The sequence below is a fragment of the Oncorhynchus mykiss genome, chromosome 5 (assembly GCF_013265735.2).
Source record: "Oncorhynchus mykiss isolate Arlee chromosome 5, USDA_OmykA_1.1, whole genome shotgun sequence".
In the NCBI taxonomy this organism is placed as follows: domain Eukaryota; kingdom Metazoa; phylum Chordata; class Actinopteri; order Salmoniformes; family Salmonidae; genus Oncorhynchus; species Oncorhynchus mykiss.
The window spans coordinates 40,565,424-40,585,380 of record NC_048569.1 but is presented as its reverse complement, the minus strand read 5'-3'; the positions used below and the strand labels follow the sequence as shown (position 1 = coordinate 40,585,380).

At 39.6% G+C, this 19,957-nt stretch overlaps 7 protein-coding genes and 4 pseudogenes across 7 annotated transcripts; all 11 read left to right on the top strand.

Moving 5' to 3' along the window:
• Positions 1-435: 435 nt before the first annotated feature.
• LOC118964602 (heat shock protein 30-like) lies at positions 436-1,276 on the top strand. The gene has a single exon (XM_036977498.1). The coding sequence runs from the start codon at positions 493-495 to the stop codon at positions 1,135-1,137; it is 645 nt and encodes a 214-aa protein (XP_036833393.1). The 5' UTR covers positions 436-492; the 3' UTR covers positions 1,138-1,276.
• A 950-nt stretch (positions 1,277-2,226) lies between these two features.
• Positions 2,227-3,067, top strand: LOC118964601 (heat shock protein 30-like). Its single transcript, XM_036977497.1, has one exon. The coding sequence runs from the start codon at positions 2,284-2,286 to the stop codon at positions 2,926-2,928; it is 645 nt and encodes a 214-aa protein (XP_036833392.1). The 5' UTR covers positions 2,227-2,283; the 3' UTR covers positions 2,929-3,067.
• A 950-nt stretch (positions 3,068-4,017) lies between these two features.
• LOC118964600 (heat shock protein 30-like) lies at positions 4,018-4,858 on the top strand. Its single transcript, XM_036977496.1, has one exon. It carries the CDS (start codon positions 4,075-4,077, stop codon positions 4,717-4,719), a length of 645 nt encoding a protein of 214 aa, XP_036833391.1. The 5' UTR covers positions 4,018-4,074; the 3' UTR covers positions 4,720-4,858.
• Positions 4,859-5,808: 950 nt separating this feature from the next.
• On the top strand, positions 5,809-6,649 carry LOC118964599 (heat shock protein 30-like). Its single transcript, XM_036977495.1, has one exon. It carries the CDS (start codon positions 5,866-5,868, stop codon positions 6,508-6,510), a length of 645 nt encoding a protein of 214 aa, XP_036833390.1. The 5' UTR covers positions 5,809-5,865; the 3' UTR covers positions 6,511-6,649.
• A 951-nt stretch (positions 6,650-7,600) lies between these two features.
• On the top strand, positions 7,601-8,440 carry LOC118964598 (heat shock protein 30-like). The gene has a single exon (XM_036977494.1). The coding sequence runs from the start codon at positions 7,657-7,659 to the stop codon at positions 8,299-8,301; it is 645 nt and encodes a 214-aa protein (XP_036833389.1). The 5' UTR covers positions 7,601-7,656; the 3' UTR covers positions 8,302-8,440.
• Positions 8,441-9,390: 950 nt separating this feature from the next.
• LOC118964597 (heat shock protein 30-like) lies at positions 9,391-10,231 on the top strand. Its single transcript, XM_036977493.1, has one exon. The coding sequence runs from the start codon at positions 9,448-9,450 to the stop codon at positions 10,090-10,092; it is 645 nt and encodes a 214-aa protein (XP_036833388.1). The 5' UTR covers positions 9,391-9,447; the 3' UTR covers positions 10,093-10,231.
• A 952-nt stretch (positions 10,232-11,183) lies between these two features.
• LOC118964596 lies at positions 11,184-12,023 on the top strand (annotated as a pseudogene).
• A 950-nt stretch (positions 12,024-12,973) lies between these two features.
• Positions 12,974-13,815, top strand: LOC118964595 (annotated as a pseudogene).
• Positions 13,816-14,767: 952 nt separating this feature from the next.
• Positions 14,768-15,610, top strand: LOC118964523 (annotated as a pseudogene).
• Positions 15,611-16,562: 952 nt separating this feature from the next.
• On the top strand, positions 16,563-17,403 carry LOC118964594 (annotated as a pseudogene).
• Positions 17,404-18,353: 950 nt separating this feature from the next.
• Positions 18,354-19,194, top strand: LOC118964593 (heat shock protein 30-like). Its single transcript, XM_036977492.1, has one exon. It carries the CDS (start codon positions 18,411-18,413, stop codon positions 19,053-19,055), a length of 645 nt encoding a protein of 214 aa, XP_036833387.1. The 5' UTR covers positions 18,354-18,410; the 3' UTR covers positions 19,056-19,194.
• The last annotated feature ends 763 nt before the right edge of the window (positions 19,195-19,957 follow it).

Genomic DNA, 19,957 nt, shown 5'->3' with positions numbered 1-19,957 from the left:
AATGACGCCTGTGGTGAAAACTCTTTAAAACGTAGCGTGTGATCTTTTGTCCAATTTTGTTCGACTTTGCTGATACTATTGCATGTCACAGAATATGCATTGCAAATGATCCATCAATACTGTAAATGTGAAAAGCAATATGGTTCAAAATACTTTTAAAAGTCATAAATATATTTAAGTTAAGTGAATCATTCATCAGTGAAACCAATAAAAGGTGACCTGCTTTAAGTACAGCACCACTAATATCTCAGGACTGTGGACTCCATCCAGCTTGTTACTGAACTACCTGATTTAGAAGCTGGCTGGAGTGACGTCACCACTTCCCTGCAGTGTGTCACCCAGTGGAGAACTGTGGAAATGACAGGAAAGTTCCTGAAGACACTGGAGCTCCAAGTGGCAGCATATAAAAGCTGTGAAACTTCCCCTGCCGAGACAGAAACCAATACATCCAACACTGAGCACACAAGACTCAACACTCAACATTGACTGAAGATGCTGTGTTCCCGAGGATTCCAGTCTTCCCTCAGCCCATTGATGGACTTCTACTGGCCTATGCGCAGTCTATGGCCAGAGGTCCGACCTCTTCTCAGCCAGCGGGATCTATTACAGAGAAACCTGCTAGAGATCAAGAGCAGTCTGGAGCTTATGGCAAAACTCCAGCAGCAGATCTTTGAAGAGTTGGACAATGTCCCATCCTCTTTGACCATCCAACCAGTCTCCTACAAGCATGATAAAGATGGAGAGGGCTTTGCCCTGACACTGGACACTAAAGACTTTTCCCAAGAGGAGCTGTCTGTCAAGCAGGTGGGCAGGAAGCTGAAAGTCAGTGGGAAGACAGAGAAGAAGCTGGATGATGGGGAAGGCTCCTATTCTTACAGATGCCAAGAGTTCAGACAAGAGTTTGATCTGCCTGAAGGGGTGAATCCTGAGACAGTCACCTGCTCCCTGGCTCATGACGGGAAGCTCCACATTCAGGCACCAAAGAATCCATTATCTTGTGAGGATGAGGTGGCAGAGAGAGTGGTGCCCATCAACTGTAGCCTGGATGTGAAAACCCCACAATTCCTGTCAAAGACAGAGGGAAGCATCACCGACACACAGAAGAAACAAGAGAACACCATTTCACAAGAGGACTGATTTTTATTTCACTGGATGAAACATTTTCTTATACATATTTTTCATGTTATGAAACTGTATGCATTTACATTTCATATCTTGTAACAATCAATATGATATGCTTTTTAATTTAATCAATAAAATATACAATTTTACAGAATATTGCAGTTGTTATGATCTCTTCAACGGATATCAACATAATGACCTTTATTTCTCATCAAAAGTTAACATTCCAAAAGGCTCACTGGCCTGACATTTTTCAATGATCATTTTCAATAAATCCAATTTTCAAAAAGCTCTCCTGAAAATGTTCTGATTCTAACATGTTTATGACATGTTTATAAACCTGACTTCTGAAAACAAATGTCATGTGGACTTGTCAGGATTTGCAATGTAGGCCTTTTTGAGCAAGTGTCCTGTTTTAGATCATTGAATGTGAGTGAATAGTTTCCACAACTAGAAAATATTGTTTTTAGTTATTAAAAAACAGATGTAAATATATGATAAACATAATGCCAGACAAACATTTTTTCCGTTTTCAACAATGTTATAGGAACATAAAATCGACACATGACCAATTTCATAATGCTGTACAATCTGAATTTCTTTCTAAAAAATATGATTTCTCCGTGGATTATTTTAGAATGTGTTCAATTACATTTGGACCTTTCTTGCAATGACGCCTGTGGTGAAAACTCTTTAAAACGTAGCTTGTGATCTTTTGTCCAATTTTGTTCGACTTTGCTGATACTATTGCATGTCACAGAATATGCATTGCAAATGATCCATCAATACTGTAAATGTGAAAAGCAATATGGTTCAAAATACTTTTAAAAGTCATAAATATATTTAAGTTAAGTGAATCATTCATCAGTGAAACCAATAAAAGGTGACCTGCTTTAAGTACAGCACCACTAATATCTCAGGACTGTGGACTCCATCCAGCTTGTTACTGAACTACCTGATTTAGAAGCTGGCTGGAGTGACGTCACCACTTCCCTGCAGTGTGTCACCCAGTGGAGAACTGTGGAAATGACAGGAAAGTTCCTGAAGACACTGGAGCTCCAAGTGGCAGCATATAAAAGCTGTGAAACTTCCCCTGCCGAGACAGAAACCAATACATCCAACACTGAGCACACAAGACTCAACACTCAACATTGACTGAAGATGCTGTGTTCCCGAGGATTCCAGTCTTCCCTCAGCCCATTGATGGACTTCTACTGGCCTGTGCACAGTCTATGGCCAGAGGTCCGACCTCTTCTCAGCCAGCGGGATCTACTACAGAGAAACCTGCTAGAGATCAAGAGCAGTCTGGAGCTGATGGCAAATCTCCAGCAGCAGATCTTTGAAGATTTGGACAATGTCCCGCCCTCTTTGACCATCCAACCAGTCTCCTACAAGCATGATAAAGATGGAGAGGGCTTTGCCCTGACACTGGACACTAAAGACTTTTCCCAAGAGGAGCTGTCTGTCAAGCAGGTGGGCAGGAAGCTGAAAGTCAGTGGGAAAACAGAGAAGAAGCTGGATGATGGGGAAGGCTCCTATTCTTACAGATGCCAAGAGTTCAGACAAGAGTTTGATCTGCCTGAAGGGTTGAATCCTGAGACAGTCACCTGCTCCCTGGCTCATGACGGGAAGCTCCACATTCAGGCACCAAAGAATCCATTATCTTATGAGGATGAGGTGGCAGAGAGAGTGGTGCCCATCAACTGTAGCCTGGATGTGAAAACCCCACAATTCCTGTCAAAGACAGAGGGAAGCATCACCGACACACAGAAGAAACAAGAGAACACCATTTCACAAGAGGACTGATTTTTATTTCACTGGATGAAACATTTTCTAATACATATTTTTCATGTTATGAAACTGTATGCATTTACATTTCATATCTTGTAACAATCAATATGATATGCTTTTTAATTTAATCAATAAAATATACCATTTGACAGAATATTGCAGTTGTTATGATCTCTTCAACGGATATCAACATAATGACCTTTATTTCTCATCAAAAGTTAACATTCCAAAAGGCTCACTGGCCTGACATTTTTCAATGATCATTTTCAATAAATCCAAATTTCAAAAAGCTCTCCTGAAAATGTTCTGATTCTAACATGTTTATGACATGTTTATAAACCTGACTTCTGAAAACAAATGTCATGTGGACTTGTCAGGATTTGCAATGTAGGCCTTTTTGAGCAAGTGTCCTGTTTTAGATCATTGAATGTGAGTGAATAGTTTCCACAACTAGAAAATATTGTTTTTAGTTATTAAAAAACAGATGTAAATATATGATAAACATAATGCCAGACAAACATTTTTTCCGTTTTCAACAATGTTATAGGAACATAAAATCGACACATGACCAATTTCATAATGCTGTACAATCTGAATTTCTTTCTAAAAAATATGATTTCTCCGTGGATTATTTTAGAATGTGTTCAATTACATTTGGACCTTTCTTGCAATGACGCCTGTGGTGAAAACTCTTTAAAACGTAGCTTGTGATCTTTTGTCCAATTTTGTTCGACTTTGCTGATACTATTGCATGTCACAGAATATGCATTGCAAATGATCCATCAATACTGTAAATGTGAAAAGCAATATGGTTCAAAATACTTTTAAAAGTCATAAATATATTTAAGTTAAGTGAATCATTCATCAGTGAAACCAATAAAAGGTGACCTGCTTTAAGTACAGCACCACTAATATCTCAGGACTGTGGACTCCATCCAGCTTGTTACTGAACTACCTGATTTAGAAGCTGGCTGGAGTGACGTCACCACTTCCCTGCAGTGTGTCACCCAGTGGAGAACTGTGGAAATGACAGGAAAGTTCCTGAAGACACTGGAGCTCCAAGTGGCAGCATATAAAAGCTGTGAAACTTCCCCTGCCGAGACAGAAACCAATACATCCAACACTGAGCACACAAGACTCAACACTCAACATTGACTGAAGATGCTGTGTTCCCGAGGATTCCAGTCTTCCCTCAGCCCATTGATGGACTTCTACTGGCCTGTGCACAGTCTATGGCCAGAGGTCCGACCTCTTCTCAGCCAGCGGGATCTACTACAGAGAAACCTGCTAGAGATCAAGAGCAGTCTGGAGCTGATGGCAAATCTCCAGCAGCAGATCTTTGAAGATTTGGACAATGTCCCGCCCTCTTTGACCATCCAACCAGTCTCCTACAAGCATGATAAAGATGGAGAGGGCTTTGCCCTGACACTGGACACTAAAGACTTTTCCCAAGAGGAGCTGTCTGTCAAGCAGGTGGGCAGGAAGCTGAAAGTCAGTGGGAAAACAGAGAAGAAGCTGGATGATGGGGAAGGCTCCTATTCTTACAGATGCCAAGAGTTCAGACAAGAGTTTGATCTGCCTGAAGGGTTGAATCCTGAGACAGTCACCTGCTCCCTGGCTCATGACGGGAAGCTCCACATTCAGGCACCAAAGAATCCATTATCTTATGAGGATGAGGTGGCAGAGAGAGTGGTGCCCATCAACTGTAGCCTGGATGTGAAAACCCCACAATTCCTGTCAAAGACAGAGGGAAGCATCACCGACACACAGAAGAAACAAGAGAACACCATTTCACAAGAGGACTGATTTTTATTTCACTGGATGAAACATTTTCTAATACATATTTTTCATGTTATGAAACTGTATGCATTTACATTTCATATCTTGTAACAATCAATATGATATGCTTTTTAATTTAATCAATAAAATATACCATTTGACAGAATATTGCAGTTGTTATGATCTCTTCAACGGATATCAACATAATGACCTTTATTTCTCATCAAAAGTTAACATTCCAAAAGGCTCACTGGCCTGACATTTTTCAATGATCATTTTCAATAAATCCAAATTTCAAAAAGCTCTCCTGAAAATGTTCTGATTCTAACATGTTTATGACATGTTTATAAACCTGACTTCTGAAAACAAATGTCATGTGGACTTGTCAGGATTTGCAATGTAGGCCTTTTTGAGCAAGTGTCCTGTTTTAGATCATTGAATGTGAGTGAATAGTTTCCACAACTAGAAAATATTGTTTTTAGTTATTAAAAAACAGATGTAAATATATGATAAACATAATGCCAGACAAACATTTTTTCCGTTTTCAACAATGTTATAGGAACATAAAATCGACACATGACCAATTTCATAATGCTGTACAATCTGAATTTCTTTCTAAAAAATATGATTTCTCCGTGGATTATTTTAGAATGTGTTCAATTACATTTGGACCTTTCTTGCAATGACGCCTGTGGTGAAAACTCTTTAAAACGTAGCTTGTGATCTTTTGTCCAATTTTGTTCGACTTTGCTGATACTATTGCATGTCACAGAATATGCATTGCAAATGATCCATCAATACTGTAAATGTGAAAAGCAATATGGTTCAAAATACTTTTAAAAGTCATAAATATATTTAAGTTAAGTGAATCATTCATCAGTGAAACCAATAAAAGGTGACCTGCTTTAAGTACAGCACCACTAATATCTCAGGACTGTGGACTCCATCCAGCTTGTTACTGAACTACCTGATTTAGAAGCTGGCTGGAGTGACGTCACCACTTCCCTGCAGTGTGTCACCCAGTGGAGAACTGTGGAAATGACAGGAAAGTTCCTGAAGACACTGGAGCTCCAAGTGGCAGCATATAAAAGCTGTGAAACTTCCCCTGCCGAGACAGAAACCAATACATCCAACACTGAGCACACAAGACTCAACACTCAACATTGACTGAAGATGCTGTGTTCCCGAGGATTCCAGTCTTCCCTCAGCCCATTGATGGACTTCTACTGGCCTGTGCACAGTCTATGGCCAGAGGTCCGACCTCTTCTCAGCCAGCGGGATCTACTACAGAGAAACCTGCTAGAGATCAAGAGCAGTCTGGAGCTGATGGCAAATCTCCAGCAGCAGATCTTTGAAGATTTGGACAATGTCCCGCCCTCTTTGACCATCCAACCAGTCTCCTACAAGCATGATAAAGATGGAGAGGGCTTTGCCCTGACACTGGACACTAAAGACTTTTCCCAAGAGGAGCTGTCTGTCAAGCAGGTGGGCAGGAAGCTGAAAGTCAGTGGGAAAACAGAGAAGAAGCTGGATGATGGGGAAGGCTCCTATTCTTACAGATGCCAAGAGTTCAGACAAGAGTTTGATCTGCCTGAAGGGTTGAATCCTGAGACAGTCACCTGCTCCCTGGCTCATGACGGGAAGCTCCACATTCAGGCACCAAAGAATCCATTATCTTATGAGGATGAGGTGGCAGAGAGAGTGGTGCCCATCAACTGTAGCCTGGATGTGAAAACCCCACAATTCCTGTCAAAGACAGAGGGAAGCATCACCGACACACAGAAGAAACAAGAGAACACCATTTCACAAGAGGACTGATTTTTATTTCACTGGATGAAACATTTTCTAATACATATTTTTCATGTTATGAAACTGTATGCATTTACATTTCATATCTTGTAACAATCAATATGATATGCTTTTTAATTTAATCAATAAAATATACCATTTGACAGAATATTGCAGTTGTTATGATCTCTTCAACGGATATCAACATAATGACCTTTATTTCTCATCAAAAGTTAACATTCCAAAAGGCTCACTGGCCTGACATTTTTCAATGATCATTTTCAATAAATCCAAATTTCAAAAAGCTCTCCTGAAAATGTTCTGATTCTAACATGTTTATGACATGTTTATAAACCTGACTTCTGAAAACAAATGTCATGTGGACTTGTCAGGATTTGCAATGTAGGCCTTTTTGAGCAAGTGTCCTGTTTTAGATCATTGAATGTGAGTGAATAGTTTCCACAACTAGAAAATATTGTTTTTAGTTATTAAAAAACAGATGTAAATATATGATAAACATAATGCCAGACAAACATTTTTTCCGTTTTCAACAATGTTATAGGAACATAAAATCGACACATGACCAATTTCATAATGCTGTACAATCTGAATTTCTTTCTAAAAAATATGATTTCTCCGTGGATTATTTTAGAATGTGTTCAATTACATTTGGACCTTTCTTGCAATGACGCCTGTGGTGAAAACTCTTTAAAACGTAGCTTGTGATCTTTTGTCCAATTTTGTTCGACTTTGCTGATACTATTGCATGTCACAGAATATGCATTGCAAATGATCCATCAATACTGTAAATGTGAAAAGCAATATGGTTCAAAATACTTTTAAAAGTCATAAATATATTTAAGTTAAGTGAATCATTCATCAGTGAAACCAATAAAAGGTGACCTGCTTTAAGTACAGCACCACTAATATCTCAGGACTGTGGACTCCATCCAGCTTGTTACTGAACTACCTGATTTAGAAGCTGGCTGGAGTGACGTCACCACTTCCCTGCAGTGTGTCACCCAGTGGAGAACTGTGGAAATGACAGGAAAGTTCCTGAAGACACTGGAGCTCCAAGTGGCAGCATATAAAAGCTGTGAAACTTCCCCTGCCGAGACAGAAACCAATACATCCAACACTGAGCACACAAGACTCAACACTCAACATTGACTGAAGATGCTGTGTTCCCGAGGATTCCAGTCTTCCCTCAGCCCATTGATGGACTTCTACTGGCCTGTGCACAGTCTATGGCCAGAGGTCCGACCTCTTCTCAGCCAGCGGGATCTATTACAGAGAAACCTGCTAGAGATCAAGAGCAGTCTGGAGCTTATGGCAAAACTCCAGCAGCAGATCTTTGAAGAGTTGGACAATGTCCCGTCCTCTTTGACCATCCAACCAGTCTCCTACAAGCATGATAAAGATGGAGAAGGCTTTGCCCTGACACTGGACACTAAAGACTTTTCCCCAGAGGAGCTGTCTGTCAAGCAGGTGGGCAGGAAGCTGAAAGTCAGTGGGAAAACAGAGAAGAAGCTGGATGATGGGGAAGGCTCCTACTCGTACAGATGCCAAGAGTTCAGACAAGAGTTTGATCTGCCTGAAGAGGTGAATCCTGAGACAGTCACCTGCTCCCTGGCTCATGACGGGAAGCTCCACATTCAGGCACCAAAGAATCCATTATCTTATGAGGATGAGGTGGCAGAGAGAGTGGTGCCCATCAACTGTAGCCTGGATGTGAAAACCCCACAATTCCTGTCAAAGACAGAGGGAAGCATCACCGACACACAGAAGAAACAAGAGAACACCATTTCACAAGAGGACTGATTTTTATTTCACTGGATGAAACATTTTCTAATACATATTTTTCATGTTATGAAACTGTATGCATTTACATTTCATATCTTGTAACAATCAATATGATATGCTTTTTAATTTAATCAATAAAATATACCATTTGACAGAATATTGCAGTTGTTATGATCTCTTCAACGGATATCAACATAATGACCTTTATTTCTCATCAAAAGTTAACATTCCAAAAGGCTCACTGGCCTGACATTTTTCAATGATCATTTTCAATAAATCCAAATTTCAAAAAGCTCTCCTGAAAATGTTCTGATTCTAACATGTTTATGACATGTTTATAAACCTGACTTCTGAAAACAAATGTCATGTGGACTTGTCAGGATTTGCAATGTAGGCCTTTTTGAGCAAGTGTCCTGTTTTAGATCATTGAATGTGAGTGAATAGTTTCCACAACTAGAAAATATTGTTTTTAGTTATTAAAAAACAGATGTAAATATATGATAAACATAATGCCAGACAAACATTTTTTCCGTTTTCAACAATGTTATAGGAACATAAAATCGACACATGACCAATTTCATAATGCTGTACAATCTGAATTTCTTTCTAAAAAATATGATTTCTCCGTGGATTATTTTAGAATGTGTTCAATTACATTTGGACCTTTCTTGCAATGACGCCTGTGGTGAAAACTCTTTAAAACGTAGCTTGTGATCTTTTGTCCAATTTTGTTCGACTTTGCTGATACTATTGCATGTCACAGAATATGCATTGCAAATGATCCATCAATACTGTAAATGTGAAAAGCAATATGGTTCAAAATACTTTTAAAAGTCATAAATATATTTAAGTTAAGTGAATCATTCATCAGTGAAACCAATAAAAGGTGACCTGCTTTAAGTACAGCACCACTAATATCTCAGGACTGTGGACTCCATCCAGCTTGTTACTGAACTACCTGATTTAGAAGCTGGCTGGAGTGACGTCACCACTTCCCTGCAGTGTGTCACCCAGTGGAGAACTGTGGAAATGACAGGAAAGTTCCTGAAGACACTGGAGCTCCAAGTGGCAGCATATAAAAGCTGTGAAACTTCCCCTGCCGAGACAGAAACCAATACATCCAACACTGAGCACACAAGACTCAACACTCAACATTGACTGAAGATGCTGTGTTCCCGAGGATTCCAGTCTTCCCTCAGCCCATTGATGGACTTCTACTGGCCTGTGCACAGTCTATGGCCAGAGGTCCGACCTCTTCTCAGCCAGCGGGATCTACTACAGAGAAACCTGCTAGAGATCAAGAGCAGTCTGGAGCTGATGGCAAATCTCCAGCAGCAGATCTTTGAAGATTTGGACAATGTCCCGCCCTCTTTGACCATCCAACCAGTCTCCTACAAGCATGATAAAGATGGAGAGGGCTTTGCCCTGACACTGGACACTAAAGACTTTTCCCAAGAGGAGCTGTCTGTCAAGCAGGTGGGCAGGAAGCTGAAAGTCAGTGGGAAAACAGAGAAGAAGCTGGATGATGGGGAAGGCTCCTATTCTTACAGATGCCAAGAGTTCAGACAAGAGTTTGATCTGCCTGAAGGGTTGAATCCTGAGACAGTCACCTGCTCCCTGGCTCATGACGGGAAGCTCCACATTCAGGCACCAAAGAATCCATTATCTTATGAGGATGAGGTGGCAGAGAGAGTGGTGCCCATCAACTGTAGCCTGGATGTGAAAACCCCACAATTCCTGTCAAAGACAGAGGGAAGCATCACCGACACACAGAAGAAACAAGAGAACACCATTTCACAAGAGGACTGATTTTTATTTCACTGGATGAAACATTTTCTAATACATATTTTTCATGTTATGAAACTGTATGCATTTACATTTCATATCTTGTAACAATCAATATGATATGCTTTTTAATTTAATCAATAAAATATACCATTTGACAGAATATTGCAGTTGTTATGATCTCTTCAACGGATATCAACATAATGACCTTTATTTCTCATCAAAAGTTAACATTCCAAAAGGCTCACTGGCCTGACATTTTTCAATGATCATTTTCAATAAATCCAAATTTCAAAAAGCTCTCCTGAAAATGTTCTGATTCTAACATGTTTATGACATGTTTATAAACCTGACTTCTGAAAACAAATGTCATGTGGACTTGTCAGGATTTGCAATGTAGGCCTTTTTGAGCAAGTGTCCTGTTTTAGATCATTGAATGTGAGTGAATAGTTTCCACAACTAGAAAATATTGTTTTTAGTTATTAAAAAACAGATGTAAATATATGATAAACATAATGCCAGACAAACATTTTTTCCGTTTTCAACAATGTTATAGGAACATAAAATCGACACATGACCAATTTCATAATGCTGTACAATCTGAATTTCTTTCTAAAAAATATGATTTCTCCGTGGATTATTTTAGAATGTGTTCAATTACATTTGGACCTTTCTTGCAATGACGCCTGTGGTGAAAACTCTTTAAAACGTAGCTTGTGATCTTTTGTCCAATTTTGTTCGACTTTGCTGATACTATTGCATGTCACAGAATATGCATTGCAAATGATCCATCAATACTGTAAATGTGAAAAGCAATATGGTTCAAAATACTTTTAAAAGTCATAAATATATTTAAGTTAAGTGAATCATTCATCAGTGAAACCAATAAAAGGTGACCTGCTTTAAGTACAGCACCACTAATATCTCAGGACTGTGGACTCCATCCAGCTTGTTACTGAACTACCTGATTTAGAAGCTGGCTGGAGTGACGTCACCACTTCCCTGCAGTGTGTCACCCAGTGGAGAACTGTGGAAATGACAGGAAAGTTCCTGAAGACACTGGAGCTCCAAGTGGCAGCATATAAAAGCTGTGAAACTTCCCCTGCCGAGACAGAAACCAATACATCCAACACTGAGCACACAAGACTCAACACTCAACATTGACTGAAGATGCTGTGTTCCCGAGGATTCCAGTCTTCCCTCAGCCCATTGATGGACTTCTACTGGCCTGTGCACAGTCTATGGCCAGAGGTCCGACCTCTTCTCAGCCAGCGGGATCTATTACAGAGAAACCTGCTAGAGATCAAGAGCAGTCTGGAGCTTATGGCAAAACTCCAGCAGCAGATCTTTGAAGAGTTGGACAATGTCCCGTCCCTCTTTGACCATCCAACCAGTCTCCTACAAGCATGATAAAGATGGAGAAGGCTTTGCCCTGACACTGGACACTAAAGACTTTTCCCCAGAGGAGCTGTCTGTCAAGCAGGTGGGCAGGAAGCTGAAAGTCAGTGGGAAAACAGAGAAGAAGCTGGATGATGGGGAAGGCTCCTACTCGTACAGATGCCAAGAGTTCAGACAAGAGTTTGATCTGCCTGAAGAGGTGAATCCTGAGACAGTCACCTGCTCCCTGGCTCATGACGGGAAGCTCCACATTCAGGCACCAAAGAATCCATTATCTTGTGAGGATGAGGTGGCAGAGAGAGTGGTGCCCATCAACTGTAGCCTGGATGTGAAAACCCCACAATTCCTGTCAAAGACAGAGGGAAGCATCACCGACACACAGAAGAAACAAGAGAACACCATTTCACAAGAGGACTGATTTTTATTTCACTGGATGAAACATTTTCTAATACATATTTTTCATGTTATGAAACTGTATGCATTTACATTTCATATCTTGTAACAATCAATATGATATGCTTTTTAATTTAATCAATAAAATATACCATTTGACAGAATATTGCAGTTGTTATGATCTCTTCAACGGATATCAACATAATGACCTTTATTTCTCATCAAAAGTTAACATTCCAAAAGGCTCACTGGCCTGACATTTTTCAATGATCATTTTCAATAAATCCAAATTTCAAAAAGCTCTCCTGAAAATGTTCTGATTCTAACATGTTTATGACATGTTTATAAACCTGACTTCTGAAAACAAATGTCATGTGGACTTGTCAGGATTTGCAATGTAGGCCTTTTTGAGCAAGTGTCCTGTTTTAGATCATTGAATGTGAGTGAATAGTTTCCACAACTAGAAAATATTGTTTTTAGTTATTAAAAAACAGATGTAAATATATGATAAACATAATGCCAGACAAACATTTTTTCCGTTTTCAACAATGTTATAGGAACATAAAATCGACACATGACCAATTTCATAATGCTGTACAATCTGAATTTCTTTCTAAAAAATATGATTTCTCCGTGGATTATTTTAGAATGTGTTCAATTACATTTGGACCTTTCTTGCAATGACGCCTGTGGTGAAAACTCTTTAAAACGTAGCTTGTGATCTTTTGTCCAATTTTGTTCGACTTTGCTGATACTATTGCATGTCACAGAATATGCATTGCAAATGATCCATCAATACTGTAAATGTGAAAAGCAATATGGTTCAAAATACTTTTAAAAGTCATAAATATATTTAAGTTAAGTGAATCATTCATCAGTGAAACCAATAAAAGGTGACCTGCTTTAAGTACAGCACCACTAATATCTCAGGACTGTGGACTCCATCCAGCTTGTTACTGAACTACCTGATTTAGAAGCTGGCTGGAGTGACGTCACCACTTCCCTGCAGTGTGTCACCCAGTGGAGAACTGTGGAAATGACAGGAAAGTTCCTGAAGACACTGGAGCTCCAAGTGGCAGCATATAAAAGCTGTGAAACTTCCCCTGCCGAGACAGAAACCAATACATCCAACACTGAGCACACAAGACTCAACACTCAACATTGACTGAAGATGCTGTGTTCCCGAGGATTCCAGTCTTCCCTCAGCCCATTGATGGACTTCTACTGGCCTGTGCACAGTCTATGGCCAGAGGTCCGACCTCTTCTCAGCCAGCGGGATCTACTACAGAGAAACCTGCTAGAGATCAAGAGCAGTCTGGAGCTGATGGCAAATCTCCAGCAGCAGATCTTTGAAGATTTGGACAATGTCCCGCCCTCTTTGACCATCCAACCAGTCTCCTACAAGCATGATAAAGATGGAGAGGGCTTTGCCCTGACACTGGACACTAAAGACTTTTCCCAAGAGGAGCTGTCTGTCAAGCAGGTGGGCAGGAAGCTGAAAGTCAGTGGGAAAACAGAGAAGAAGCTGGATGATGGGGAAGGCTCCTATTCTTACAGATGCCAAGAGTTCAGACAAGAGTTTGATCTGCCTGAAGAGGTTGAATCCTGAGACAGTCACCTGCTCCCTGGCTCATGACGGGAAGCTCCACATTCAGGCACCAAAGAATCCATTATCTTATGAGGATGAGGTGGCAGAGAGAGTGGTGCCCATCAACTGTAGCCTGGATGTGAAAACCCCACAATTCCTGTCAAAGACAGAGGGAAGCATCACCGACACACAGAAGAAACAAGAGAACACCATTTCACAAGAGGACTGATTTTTATTTCACTGGATGAAACATTTTCTAATACATATTTTTCATGTTATGAAACTGTATGCATTTACATTTCATATCTTGTAACAATCAATATGATATGCTTTTTAATTTAATCAATAAAATATACCATTTGACAGAATATTGCAGTTGTTATGATCTCTTCAACGGATATCAACATAATGACCTTTATTTCTCATCAAAAGTTAACATTCCAAAAGGCTCACTGGCCTGACATTTTTCAATGATCATTTTCAATAAATCCAAATTTCAAAAAGCTCTCCTGAAAATGTTCTGATTCTAACATGTTTATGACATGTTTATAAACCTGACTTCTGAAAACAAATGTCATGTGGACTTGTCAGGATTTGCAATGTAGGCCTTTTTGAGCAAGTGTCCTGTTTTAGATCATTGAATGTGAGTGAATAGTTTCCACAACTAGAAAATATTGTTTTTAGTTATTAAAAAACAGATGTAAATATATGATAAACATAATGCCAGACAAACATTTTTTCCGTTTTCAACAATGTTATAGGAACATAAAATCGACACATGACCAATTTCATAATGCTGTACAATCTGAATTTCTTTCTAAAAAATATGATTTCTCCGTGGATTATTTTAGAATGTGTTCAATTACATTTGGACCTTTCTTGCAATGACGCCTGTGGTGAAAACTCTTTAAAACGTAGCTTGTGATCTTTTGTCCAATTTTGTTCGACTTTGCTGATACTATTGCATGTCACAGAATATGCATTGCAAATGATCCATCAATACTGTAAATGTGAAAAGCAATATGGTTCAAAATACTTTTAAAAGTCATAAATATATTTAAGTTAAGTGAATCATTCATCAGTGAAACCAATAAAAGGTGACCTGCTTTAAGTACAGCACCACTAATATCTCAGGACTGTGGACTCCATCCAGCTTGTTACTGAACTACCTGATTTAGAAGCTGGCTGGAGTGACGTCACCACTTCCCTGCAGTGTGTCACCCAGTGGAGAACTGTGGAAATGACAGGAAAGTTCCTGAAGACACTGGAGCTCCAAGTGGCAGCATATAAAAGCTGTGAAACTTCCCCTGCCGAGACAGAAACCAATACATCCAACACTGAGCACACAAGACTCAACACTCAACATTGACTGAAGATGCTGTGTTCCCGAGGATTCCAGTCTTCCCTCAGCCCATTGATGGACTTCTACTGGCCTGTGCACAGTCTATGGCCAGAGGTCCGACCTCTTCTCAGCCAGCGGGATCTACTACAGAGAAACCTGCTAGAGATCAAGAGCAGTCTGGAGCTGATGGCAAAATCTCCAGCAGCAGATCTTTGAAGAGTTGGACAATGTCCCGTCCCTCTTTGACCATCCAACCAGTCTCCTACAAGCATGATAAAGATGGAGAAGGCTTTGCCCTGACACTGGACACTAAAGACTTTTCCCCAGAGGAGCTGTCTGTCAAGCAGGTGGGCAGGAAGCTGAAAGTCAGTGGGAAAACAGAGAAGAAGCTGGATGATGGGGAAGGCTCCTACTTCTTACAGATGCCAAGAGTTCAGACAAGAGTTTGATCTGCCTGAAGAGGTTGAATCCTGAGACAGTCACCTGCTCCCTGGCTCATGACGGGAAGCTCCACATTCAGGCACCAAAGAATCCATTATCTTATGAGGATGAGGTGGCAGAGAGAGTGGTGCCCATCAACTGTAGCCTGGATGTGAAAACCCCACAATTCCTGTCAAAGACAGAGGGAAGCATCACCGACACACAGAAGAAACAAGAGAACACCATTTCACAAGAGGACTGATTTTTATTTCACTGGATGAAACATTTTCTAATACATATTTTTCATGTTATGAAACTGTATGCATTTACATTTCATATCTTGTAACAATCAATATGATATGCTTTTTAATTTAATCAATAAAATATACCATTTGACAGAATATTGCAGTTGTTATGATCTCTTCAACGGATATCAACATAATGACCTTTATTTCTCATCAAAAGTTAACATTCCAAAAGGCTCACTGGCCTGACATTTTTCAATGATCATTTTCAATAAATCCAAATTTCAAAAAGCTCTCCTGAAAATGTTCTGATTCTAACATGTTTATGACATGTTTATAAACCTGACTTCTGAAAACAAATGTCATGTGGACTTGTCAGGATTTGCAATGTAGGCCTTTTTGAGCAAGTGTCCTGTTTTAGATCATTGAATGTGAGTGAATAGTTTCCACAACTAGAAAATATTGTTTTTAGTTATTAAAAAACAGATGTAAATATATGATAAACATAATGCCAGACAAACATTTTTTCCGTTTTCAACAATGTTATAGGAACATAAAATCGACACATGACCAATTTCATAATGCTGTACAATCTGAATTTCTTTCTAAAAAATATGATTTCTCCGTGGATTATTTTAGAATGTGTTCAATTACATTTGGACCTTTCTTGCAATGACGCCTGTGGTGAAAACTCTTTAAAACGTAGCTTGTGATCTTTTGTCCAATTTTGTTCGACTTTGCTGATACTATTGCATGTCACAGAATATGCATTGCAAATGATCCATCAATACTGTAAATGTGAAAAGCAATATGGTTCAAAATACTTTTAAAAGTCATAAATATATTTAAGTTAAGTGAATCATTCATCAGTGAAACCAATAAAAGGTGACCTGCTTTAAGTACAGCACCACTAATATCTCAGGACTGTGGACTCCATCCAGCTTGTTACTGAACTACCTGATTTAGAAGCTGGCTGGAGTGACGTCACCACTTCCCTGCAGTGTGTCACCCAGTGGAGAACTGTGGAAATGACAGGAAAGTTCCTGAAGACACTGGAGCTCCAAGTGGCAGCATATAAAAGCTGTGAAACTTCCCCTGCCGAGACAGAAACCAATACATCCAACACTGAGCACACAAGACTCAACACTCAACATTGACTGAAGATGCTGTGTTCCCGAGGATTCCAGTCTTCCCTCAGCCCATTGATGGACTTCTACTGGCCTGTGCGCAGTCTATGGCCAGAGGTCCGACCTCTTCTCAGCCAGCGGGATCTACTACAGAGAAACCTGCTAGAGATCAAGAGCAGTCTGGAGCTTATGGCAAAATCTCCAGCAGCAGATCTTTGAAGAGTTGGACAATGTCCCGTCCCTCTTTGACCATCCAACCAGTCTCCTACAAGCATGATAAAGATGGAGAAGGCTTTGCCCTGACACTGGACACTAAAGACTTTTCCCCAGAGGAGCTGTCTGTCAAGCAGGTGGGCAGGAAGCTGAAAGTCAGTGGGAAAACAGAGAAGAAGCTGGATGATGGGGAAGGCTCCTACTCGTACAGATGCCAAGAGTTCAGACAAGAGTTTGATCTGCCTGAAGAGGTGAATCCTGAGACAGTCACCTGCTCCCTGGCTCATGACGGGAAGCTCCACATTCAGGCACCAAAGAATCCATTATCTTGTGAGGATGAGGTGGCAGAGAGAGTGGTGCCCATCAACTGTAGCCTGGATGTGAAAACCCCACAATTCCTGTCAAAGACAGAGGGAAGCATCACCGACACACAGAAGAAACAAGAGAACACCATTTCACAAGAGGACTGATTTTTATTTCACTGGATGAAACATTTTCTAATACATATTTTTCATGTTATGAAACTGTATGCATTTACATTTCATATCTTGTAACAATCAATATGATATGCTTTTTAATTTAATCAATAAAATATACCATTTGACAGAATATTGCAGTTGTTATGATCTCTTCAACGGATATCAACATAATGACCTTTATTTCTCATCAAAAGTTAACATTCCAAAAGGCTCACTGGCCTGACATTTTTCAATGATCATTTTCAATAAATCCAAATTTCAAAAAGCTCTCCTGAAAATGTTCTGATTCTAACATGTTTATGACATGTTTATAAACCTGACTTCTGAAAACAAATGTCATGTGGACTTGTCAGGATTTGCAATGTAGGCCTTTTTGAGCAAGTGTCCTGTTTTAGATCATTGAATGTGAGTGAATAGTTTCCACAACTAGAAAATATTGTTTTTAGTTATTAAAAAACAGATGTAAATATATGATAAACATAATGCCAGACAAACATTTTTTCCGTTTTCAACAATGTTATAGGAACATAAAATCGACACATGACCAATTTCATAATGCTGTACAATCTGAATTTCTTTCTAAAAAATATGATTTCTCCGTGGATTATTTTAGAATGTGTTCAATTACATTTGGACCTTTCTTGCAATGACGCCTGTGGTGAAAACTCTTTAAAACGTAGCTTGTGATCTTTTGTCCAATTTTGTTCGACTTTGCTGATACTATTGCATGTCACAGATTATGCATTGCAAATGATCCATCAATACTGTAAATGTGAAAAGCAATATGGTTCAAAATACTTTTAAAAGTCATAAATATATTTAAGTTAAGTGAATCATTCATCAGTGAAACCAATAAAAGGTGACCTGCTTTAAGTACAGCACCACTAATATCTCAGGACTGTGGACTCCATCCAGCTTGTTACTGAACTACCTGATTTAGAAGCTGGCTGGAGTGACGTCACCACTTCCCTGCAGTGTGTCACCCAGTGGAGAACTGTGGAAATGACAGGAAAGTTCCTGAAGACACTGGAGCTCCAAGTGGCAGCATATAAAAGCTGTGAAACTTCCCCTGCCGAGACAGAAACCAATACATCCAACACTGAGCACACAAGACTCAACACTCAACATTGACTGAAGATGCTGTGTTCCCGAGGATTCCAGTCTTCCCTCAGCCCATTGATGGACTTCTACTGGCCTGTGCACAGTCTATGGCCAGAGGTCCGACCTCTTCTCAGCCAGCGGGATCTACTACAGAGAAACCTGCTAGAGATCAAGAGCAGTCTGGAGCTGATGGCAAATCTCCAGCAGCAGATCTTTGAAGATTTGGACAATGTCCCGCCCTCTTTGACCATCCAACCAGTCTCCTACAAGCATGATAAAGATGGAGAGGGCTTTGCCCTGACACTGGACACTAAAGACTTTTCCCAAGAGGAGCTGTCTGTCAAGCAGGTGGGCAGGAAGCTGAAAGTCAGTGGGAAAACAGAGAAGAAGCTGGATGATGGGGAAGGCTCCTATTCTTACAGATGCCAAGAGTTCAGACAAGAGTTTGATCTGCCTGAAGGGGTGAATCCTGAGACAGTCACCTGCTCCCTGGCTCATGACGGGAAGCTCCACATTCAGGCACCAAAGAATCCATTATCTTGTGAGGATGAGGTGGCAGAGAGAGTGGTGCCCATCAACTGTAGCCTGGATGTGAAAACCCCACAATTCCTGTCAAAGACAGAGGGAAGCATCACCGACACACAGAAGAAACAAGAGAACACCATTTCACAAGAGGACTGATTTTTATTTCACTGGATGAAACATTTTCTTATACATATTTTTCATGTTATGAAACTGTATGCATTTACATTTCATATCTTGTAACAATCAATATGATATGCTTTTTAATTTAATCAATAAAATATACAATTTTACAGAATATTGCAGTTGTTATGATCTCTTCAACGGATATCAACATAATGACCTTTATTTCTCATCAAAAGTTAACATTCCAAAAGGCTCACTGGCCTGACATTTTTCAATGATCATTTTCAATAAATCCAATTTTCAAAAAGCTCTCCTGAAAATGTTCTGATTCTAACATGTTTATGACATGTTTATAAACCTGACTTCTGAAAACAAATGTCATGTGGACTTGTCAGGATTTGCAATGTAGGCCTTTTTGAGCAAGTGTCCTGTTTTAGATCATTGAATGTGAGTGAATAGTTTCCACAACTAGAAAATATTGTTTTTAGTTATTAAAAAACAGATGTAAATATATGACAAACATAATGCCAGACAAACATTTTTTCCGTTTTCAACAATGTTATAGGAACATGAAATCGACACATGACCAATTTCATAATGCTGTACAATCTGAATTTCTTTCTAAAAAATATGATTTCTCCGTGGATTATTTTAGAATGTGTTCAATTACATTTGGACCTTTCTTGCAATGACGCCTGTGGTGAAAACTCTTTAAAACGTAGCGTGTGATCTTTTGTCCAATTTTGTTCGACTTTGCTGATACTATTGCATGTCACAGAATATGCATTGCAAATGATCCATCAATACTGTAAATGTGAAAAGCAATATGGTTCAAAATACTTTTAAAAGTCATAAATATATTTAAGTTAAGTGAATCATTCATCAGTGAAACCAATAAAAGGTGACCTGCTTTAAGTACAGCACCACTAATATCT